Below are 8,498 nucleotides of genomic sequence, written 5' to 3'. Positions count from 1 at the left end.
AAATGACTAGAGAGAAAGACAAAGATGCTGTGTGGCTGTGCAGGTATGGGAATAGGAAAGCCAAACCCCACCCAAAGCTTAGTCTGGTGAAGCATGTGAAGGGCAACAAGGATCTGTGGGTGCATCTGAATGGGAATAGGGAGCTGGTCATGAAGGACACATATAAGGCTGCCTTCACCTGGATCTTTACTGGTAAGATCAGCCTTCCAAAACAAAATTCAAATTAAAGATGTGAAACCCAGCTATTACTATATCAACAGTAGATACATATTTCAGAGAACACTGGAGCAGAGACAGTGGTCAACAGGAACTTCTTCCACATACCTCATTTCTGGAGTTTGAGAGGAGGACAATGCACAAGTGACAATTAATTCACAGTTTCTACACACAAAAGCAGTAACTGCTGCTTACTCCACATGAACATCCTTTATTTTTCAACATTTGTTACATACTCTGAAGAGAATGCAAAACAATGTGATTACAACAGGTCAACATACTGATGCCACAGACTAGATCAGCAAAATTGCCACCAGTCTCTTGTGTTTTTGTGACCCTCAGTCAACTGCTCTAGCCAAAACCTGTAGAGACTAGTAACGCACAATTCAACTATTCATCTACTTTTATTGTAACAAGACCAAAAATACCTAATAATTTTCCAATGTGGATGCAAAACCAGGATGACATTTACCCATTCCTGTCATGGGAATGAGTAAGCTACACTAATAGGACAAAAAGACAGGCCTGGCACAATCTGTTAGATGTCTCATTTACAAAACCAACTCTTTAGCCAGTTCTATATGCATTGTACCTATACACCCACATGCAGAGTATTGTCACAGTTACTTTTTAACATGTGGAAAGTACATGTTTGAAGCTCCCAGCCTGCATCACTCAAACTCTGCTCAAAAGCCATTTGGTTTTATTTCCCCTTGAGAATTTTGTCATGGGAGTGGGGAGAATTTTGTTCTGACTTTGACCCACAGTTTGTGCCTTAAGAAGTGTGCTTACGTTTTAAGTCACCATCTTCCCCTCAGCTTTACTTAAAGGAGAGAAGCTTATTTTTTAATCATTATTTTCCGGAATTTATTTTTCAAGAAATCCAAGAGTTTCAAATTGCAAAACAGCCAGGGAAGCAGAGCTCCAAACTGCAGGCATTTTCTGTCAAACTTCAATAGCTGTTAGGGATCCCCCCTTCAATATATGCAGAATAATAGTATTAAATGGGCTACATCGAGTTAGTATATTTATTCTAGTTATACAGCTCTTAGTTCTCACTACAAAAAAACCCACTACAGGTTGTTGGCTATTACAGTAAGACAGTTACTGCCCCAGTTAACAGCCAACTGCCTACAACATATAATTAGATCTTCTCCAGCATATGTGCTATTTTAAGTTACAGGTGATAAGGGACAGATATGCCATGGAATCCTCATGGTATTCCTCCATTTCTGCTCAGATTCTTTAACTCAGTCTTGAAGATACATAATACATTAGGCATAGTAGTGAATGTTCTCAGGTTTGTGTGCTTAACACTGAGTAAGTATTCTCATAATAATTTTTAATGAATTCTCTTCTACATAAGAGCTGAAACAGGAAACTTTCATTGCAACACTGACCTCTGAAAATAATTCAAGGGTTACAGTTCTGTACCTTTTGAAATGTCAACGCAGCAATGACTGCCAGTTAAGAAACTTAAACAACTCTATACAAATGCAGAGAAGCCTCTAGCACTACTTAACAGACACTGTTACTCTGTCAGAACATTCCCAGGTGCTTCATTGGTAAATTTTGGTCTTTACAGGTTTCTTGTCCCTGATTTGGTGAAAATCAACAGGTAAAACAACAGCCTCAAAGGAAGGAAACACAGAATAATTCAAGGAAATTCAGTAATAGAGGCTAAAGGTTAGATAAGAAGCATCAAAATGCATCAGTGATTCTCCCAGTACTGGAAGAGGGGCCTCACATGGCCTTACAGCAACTGTAACAGGTTTCCAACTAAACCACCAATTGGCCTTTTTTTGACATACTCATCAGCATGTTCAAGTGTATCCATAAGTGTACTGACCTTTTGTTTCATTTGGTTTATGACTTTTCTTTGGGTTTGTTTTTTTGGGTTTTTTTTCCTATTCAAGAGAATTAACCATTCAAGAAAATGAAGCACCTAATTTTGAGCTTTAGTATCTACAAGGAACAAAATAAGTATCTTCTCACAGTTGCTATGGAAATAGTAGTTCAAAACTGGACCTCTGTTAGAACAAAATGTAGAAACAACCAAAAAAATAAGCTCTTACTTCTGAGCATCAGTGGCTCAAAGGACACACTGACTAAGGACAAGATTCAGACAACTTTTGGGAGACTAGTCCAAGAACTGTACCTCCATAAAATGGAACAACTAACATCCTAGAAAATGTTACAGTTTTTTTCTGTCCTCAAATAATTACGGCTGGTATCTACTCAGCCTGATTAAACTTGTCAAATGTATCAGTTTGAATTTGATACTCCTTTCAAAAAAAACCACAACAACTCTGCAACACCTACACTTCTCTTCAGACTGTAAGTCTGAGGGACATATTTCTTAAAAAGAAAAGTGATGCAAAGGAAAAAAGAAATAATCTATGTTATCCTTGTTCCTCATGTATATAATACAGCCTGTGCCTCTCAGAACATTAATAGATGGATAAATTTGCCACTGTATTTCTTTCAAGACATTTCATATAAAGTTTGGTTTTTTGCCTTGAAAGACCATTCAAATTCTCCATGGCTGATGATAGCAAAAGTGTGTGAGACTCCATACACACTAATTCCCCTAGGGCAGCCTTTCATAGCTTCAGTGCTCCCCCCTGCATCAGTTTTTGGAGAGGACTGTTATACAATTAAATCCTATCTTCCACATGCAGAAGAGGAGAAGGTGATTAAAGAACAAATAAAGCACTTGTTTAAAGTCACACTGGCCACTAAATAATTCTTCTAATCCAATTATATTGATTAATCAATCTTGAATTTGCATTCCATCCATTAAGAATCAGAACTAGCATGGCATGTATTTTTAAAGATGCAACTGTCAGGTCTCTTCAAAACTAATCTTTTTGTAGATAACAAACAAGACTTTTATCTTCTTTAAATGCAGTCAATAGTTTCATCACTCCAACAAGAACTTGAACTGTCAAGGGCTGCATCAAAGGTGAAAAACTGCAGTCTGGCAAAACTACTGGTCATCTGAGGGAAACAAAGAAAATTAGAATTTACAGCTGTCCTGGATGTGAAAAAGATCTTTAGTTACTGAAAGTCTTGGATAGATCAGATGCATTTTTCAGCAATCAAGTCACTCCTCTTCCCTGTATGACACTTGTTCCACAAAGGGAAGTCTTCACACCATGTGGAGAATCAGCTATTAAATTAAATACAGTCTGCAAATCAAATCAGCCTTTGAAACTCACATAAATTAATGGAATTGTTTTTCATATGCTGTGGAGCTGAACCTATTCAACAGCTCTAATACAAGAAGTCAGACAGAGGTTGTCCTCTACAAACACCAACACTAAGATCTCATGACTTAGAACTAGAACAGTTTGGGAGTTCAATTCAGCATATATTTGTAATGCAAGAAAGTATGCTGCAAAATCGAAATTCTTATTTATCTTGCAAACTTGATTCTGTTCCTCCGAAGTTTAGCCATGAGCTGCCCAGATGAACTGAGCTCACATGTCTTCTAGTAAAACTCTCTCACCTCCAAAATGAAGACTTTAAATGAGCACTCTCTATAATCTGAGTTGGGACAGAATAGTTGCAACAAGGACCACCTGAGTCTATACATACTGATTTAAAAGCAAGGAGAGTATTTTAAAGATGGCCCTGCCTCAAAGCATCTAAGCATATGTGAATGGACATCATGTAGCAGAAAAGTAAAGGGGTATAAATCAGAAAGTAACATTTATAAGAAAGGTTTCTCAAAATGTAGTCTTTCTGACCCTAAGACTGTGCCCAGTAAGAAAAGGTCTCATGTTATGGCTTCAGAAATTCAATGAAACCCATATGCAGAAATAAGCACAGCTCATGCAGAGCCATACAAGCTTTATGCCACTGACAAGCAATATCTAAACCTAGAAATTTGAAAAAGCAACAATTGGATTAAGTTTAAATGCCTCTTTTCCCTTAAAAATGTGAAAGTTTCAAACTCACAATTAGAAGGGACAAACTCTTCATCCTGACTTGGAAATGCAAAAAGTCCGTCACATCCAGAACTCTCAGCCTTTGTTTTCTGTATGAAGAAAGATTGATTCAAAATAATACATGTGTCTTCTAAAATGCAGTATACACCACTATCCATGAAACCTATGAATTATGGTCAAAATACCATATGAAATAATCCAGCTAGTGATTTTCTTCCATCAGTCTGCCCAATACATGCCACAAAACACAGTATCCAAAGAGAAAACAGCTCACCTGAAATTGGCAAGTTTAAACACTTGAGTGAACTAGAAATAAATCAGGGTAACCGTTTAAAGAATCTGACCTGAAAATGTCCAATATCCAGTTTCTCCATCCTGGTACTTAAGCTTTGACCACACTCAAAGTCTTGCAGAGGTAGGTGAGCTGCTGTTAGTGAGACTCCATACACACTAGCTAAAGATTTACTGATGCAGTACCTTGACCAAGAAAAACAAGAAAAGCTTGGCTAAGAGGGATGTAATGCTTATGTGTGGTAGCACATTTTAAATCCTTCAACTGACAAAGAAAAGCAACTACAGCCCAAGATGCACAGAGCAGATTACAGAGGGCAGAAGAACTTTATGGCAGCAACTAAGTGGTTGCCCTGCATTGTTCCGAGACCTACTCTGCAACTACACATGCTTCCCCACATATCAAATGTGGCACTTAGAAGTGTGAAAAGCAACATTTTTTTTGCAGGGTACAGCAGTATATAACAATATTTTTTTGCATGAAAGATTATTCATTATTGTCTCCCTAAGTGCTGCTACTACTACTGTCTACTTAAATGGTATTTCCTTGTTTTCCAACTATTTACTTTTCCTTTCTCCACACCAAAGAGATTACAGAACCTTATGCATCTACATTATATGTAAGGCAGTGTACAATTTTCCAAAGTAGGGATTATCCCAGAATACACAGACAATTTCTAAGCAAATAAAGTAAACCTCTGAATAAAAACAGTGAATCCTAATGTAATTAACATTACTATCAACTCTGCAATACTAACAAACTAAAAAATCCATCATGCTGGAGACAAGTCCTTAAAAATACTCACGCAATTTTCTTACAGGATGCCAAAGCACAGTAGACTATATCGTTCTCTTCATGCCACTTGCACCTACATGAAATGAAGTTCAAGCTTATTTCAGAAGCACCTACATTGTTAATTAACATGAATAGTTGATCTGGTCTTTAAGGGTTGGAATGGACCTACAGATCATCCAGTCCCACCCCCCCTCCTCCCCCCACCATGGGCAGGGACACCTCCTCACTAGATCAGGTTGCACAAGGCCTCATCCAGCCTGGTCTTGAACACCCTCAGGGTCAGTGCAGCCACCACGTCCCTGGGCAACCTGTTCCAATGTCTCACCACCCTTACAGGGAAAAACCTTTTTCTAATATCCAACTTAGACTTCCCCTCCTTCAGTGTGAACCCATTTCCCCGTGTCCTATCATTGCAGTTCCTAACAAAGAGTCCCTCTCCAGCTCCCTTGTAGGACCCTTAAGATATTGAAATGTTGCTAGGAGGTGTCCACACAGTATTCTCTTCTCCAAACTGAACAGCCCCAACTTCCTCAACTTGTCTTCATAGGGGAGGTGCTCCAGTCCCCTTACAATTTTATGGCCCTCCTCTGGATTTGCTCCAATGTCCTTCTTGCGTTAAGGGCACCAGAACCGCATGCTGTATTCTTGGTGGAGTTTCACAAGAACAGTGCAGAGGGGAAGGATTGCCTCTTTCGGCCTGCTGGCCACTCCTTTTGATGCAGCCTAGGATACAATTGGCTTTCTGGGCTGCTAGTGCACACTGCTGGCTCATGGTGATCTTCTCATCCATTGTCACTCTCAAGTCTTTCTCCTCATTGCTGGTCTCAATTACTTCCCCACCCAACCTGCAGGTGTGCTGGGACTGCCATGGCCCAGATGTAGGACCTTGCACTTCATTTTGTTGAATGAACAATTTTGAAGAGTTTTTTGAAGAAACAGGAATAAATACTAAAGATGTTATCTTTTTGTCACAGTGACCATACAGTACCTCTAAATCTCAGAGGACCAGAGTTCAATGGCTCTGCTCTAAGTAGGTTATGCAGGGTTAAAAGGTCTACTTAACAGGCAGCCTGCTTCGTGCTGGGGTGAGGGGCAGGGAGGACAGAGAACCCTAAGAGACAAATGGAATTTAAAAGTAACCACATGAAGTCTCCCATTAATGTGAAATAGCTCTTCATAGAAATAATGTGAAATAAGCATCCCCACTTTCCTCTCCAAATGTGTGTTCTAGAACATATTTTTCCATTCTTTTTAAGGTCTCCCCCTAGTGCAAAGATGCTCTTGGAAATGGAAAACTCCCTGACTATAAAAAGTAAAGTGACACTGATGAACCCACTGGAGCTTAAAATCCATACCCTAAGCAGACTTCCAAGAATAATTTATGGCTTTTAAATCTACTAAATTTTAAGATCAAATTATTGGTTCTTCAAACAGTAGCAGAGGAAATGTTAAAGTCTATTTCTAAATTAACTGCACCATCACCCAATATGCTCCTGCAACATCATGAGCTAGAAACCACATTTTGTACAAACATGGAAGAATCTGAAAGTAGGAAAAGCTTTACTGTGGAAGACATATGGGGGGAAGGCAAAATCCTACAAATAATCCTAGAAAGTAAATAGGATTCCAGATACGTAATCAGAACATTAATTCCAGATGAAACAAAGACAGGATCTAGGCTAACACTTATGCTTGAGAACTTGACTTAGACCAGTAGCAAACACCCCTTGTCCCTCATCTCAGCAGCAAAGCATTTGATGTACAGCAACAGCCAGGTCCCATCTAAATGACACTTCAAAGAGTCTGAATCTTCTCACTTCTATGATACCTAGTCAAATACCACAATATATTTTATACCCATTTTTACCCCTTCCTTTAAATTAGGCCTCAGACTCAGCACTGAGAAACCATCCATCTCTACCCTTCTTCTGGGTATTTAATAGTTTTTTATTATAGTATTTAATAGTATTTAATAGTTCCAGTTGTCCCCATGATGTGACAAGAAGCATTTCTGATTAGAAGGCCCAGCAGCATACAAGCTGCATCTAGGGCACCAAGACATGCCAGGCTAACACACCTCTACACAAAGGACCACTCAACATACCTGGTACTGCTGCAATAATCCCACAGGAAGACATCCAGTATTTTATCCACCCAGGTCCTGGATGGCTTCTTTTGGTATTTCTTCTGGTACAGTTCTATTATCAGGTCTTCTACAGCAAAAATGTCCAGATGGCTCTTAATGCCTACAGTTCAGTGAAAATCCAGGCCAGGAGGACAAGAGTCAGTGAACATTCTGCACAGTTCACTTCTCAGTCAGTCCCTGTTCATTGCCCAGCCTCTTACTGGAGCATCAAAGCTCTTGTAAACTTTAAGAAGTTATTCCACCAGTGGTTTCAATAAAACCTGAATTCACAGCAAAGTGGGTTGTCCTATATTCCCATAATATTTTTCACCTCAGTAATTATGCATTCTATTTGCGAGCCAAGTCTCCTCAGAAGCTGTTACTTTTCCCAAGTATTACCACAGGCTCACCTTCACAATCATCTCATGGCCTCTAGTGGTCCTTTAACTGACTGAGCAACAAACAGTGTATGTTATTCTACAGGTGTGCTCATTAGCTGGTTAGCTGATCACACTGCTGTTTTACTGTCACCCATGGGGAGAAATGAGGAAGAAGCATGCAGAGTAGTTCTAGTTATCAGCACTAGCTTTGATGAAAACTTTGAGACACGATTTTCAGACAAATACAGCTGTCCATGGTTACACAAACCTTACTTCTGGGGGGAGGGAGAGGAAAAGAAAGGACAAAACTGATCCATTTCTCACCTGTTTTGTCAGCCATTCGAGTGAGACACCAGTTAATCCGGAATCTGTCACTAGACTAGAGGAAAGAAAATTTTAGTCACCCCAGAGGAGTACAGTGTATAATTAGAATATTTGCAAGACATCTGACTATGTCTGAAAAAGCCTCCTCTGAAAGAAAATTTGTTTGTAGTTCTGAATGCACACTCTTCCTGAAAACTGTCTTGAAGAGGAACCAAATTTCATGCATGTTTCTTCAGAGTCATATATTTATGGATGCAGCCCAAAATCTTAATCCTTAAAAAGGCAAGGAGGGTCAAGATTAGGCTTGAATGGAATTGAAATATAACATAGCTGTTATGAAGTCTAAACACCTCTGAATCCTAACATTTTTTGCTCCTTGGCAAATGAAACTTGACCAAAATTATGGTATCCTC

General features: G+C 39.2%; 1 protein-coding gene across 1 annotated transcript in view; it reads right to left on the bottom strand.

Moving 5' to 3' along the window:
* Positions 1-3,117: 3,117 nt before the first annotated feature.
* Positions 3,118-8,498, bottom strand: part of MAEL (maelstrom spermatogenic transposon silencer) — a gene marked incomplete at its 5' end in the record, with an annotated part of 11,731 nt that continues 6,350 nt past the window's right edge. Inside the window, 5 exons of the mRNA XM_009076587.1 lie at positions 3,118-3,216; positions 4,514-4,646; positions 5,267-5,329; positions 7,361-7,502; positions 8,086-8,140. Coding sequence (XP_009074835.1) covers positions 3,118-3,216; positions 4,514-4,646; positions 5,267-5,329; positions 7,361-7,502; positions 8,086-8,140 — 492 coding nt within the window. The remainder of the gene's footprint in view (positions 3,217-4,513; positions 4,647-5,266; positions 5,330-7,360; positions 7,503-8,085; positions 8,141-8,498) is intronic.

Source organism: Acanthisitta chloris, unplaced genomic scaffold (assembly GCF_000695815.1).
Source record: "Acanthisitta chloris isolate BGI_N310 unplaced genomic scaffold, ASM69581v1 scaffold9966, whole genome shotgun sequence".
NCBI classification, from domain to species: domain Eukaryota; kingdom Metazoa; phylum Chordata; class Aves; order Passeriformes; family Acanthisittidae; genus Acanthisitta; species Acanthisitta chloris.
The sequence above is the reverse complement of the archived record's forward strand: the minus strand, read 5'-3'. Positions and strand labels throughout refer to the sequence as shown.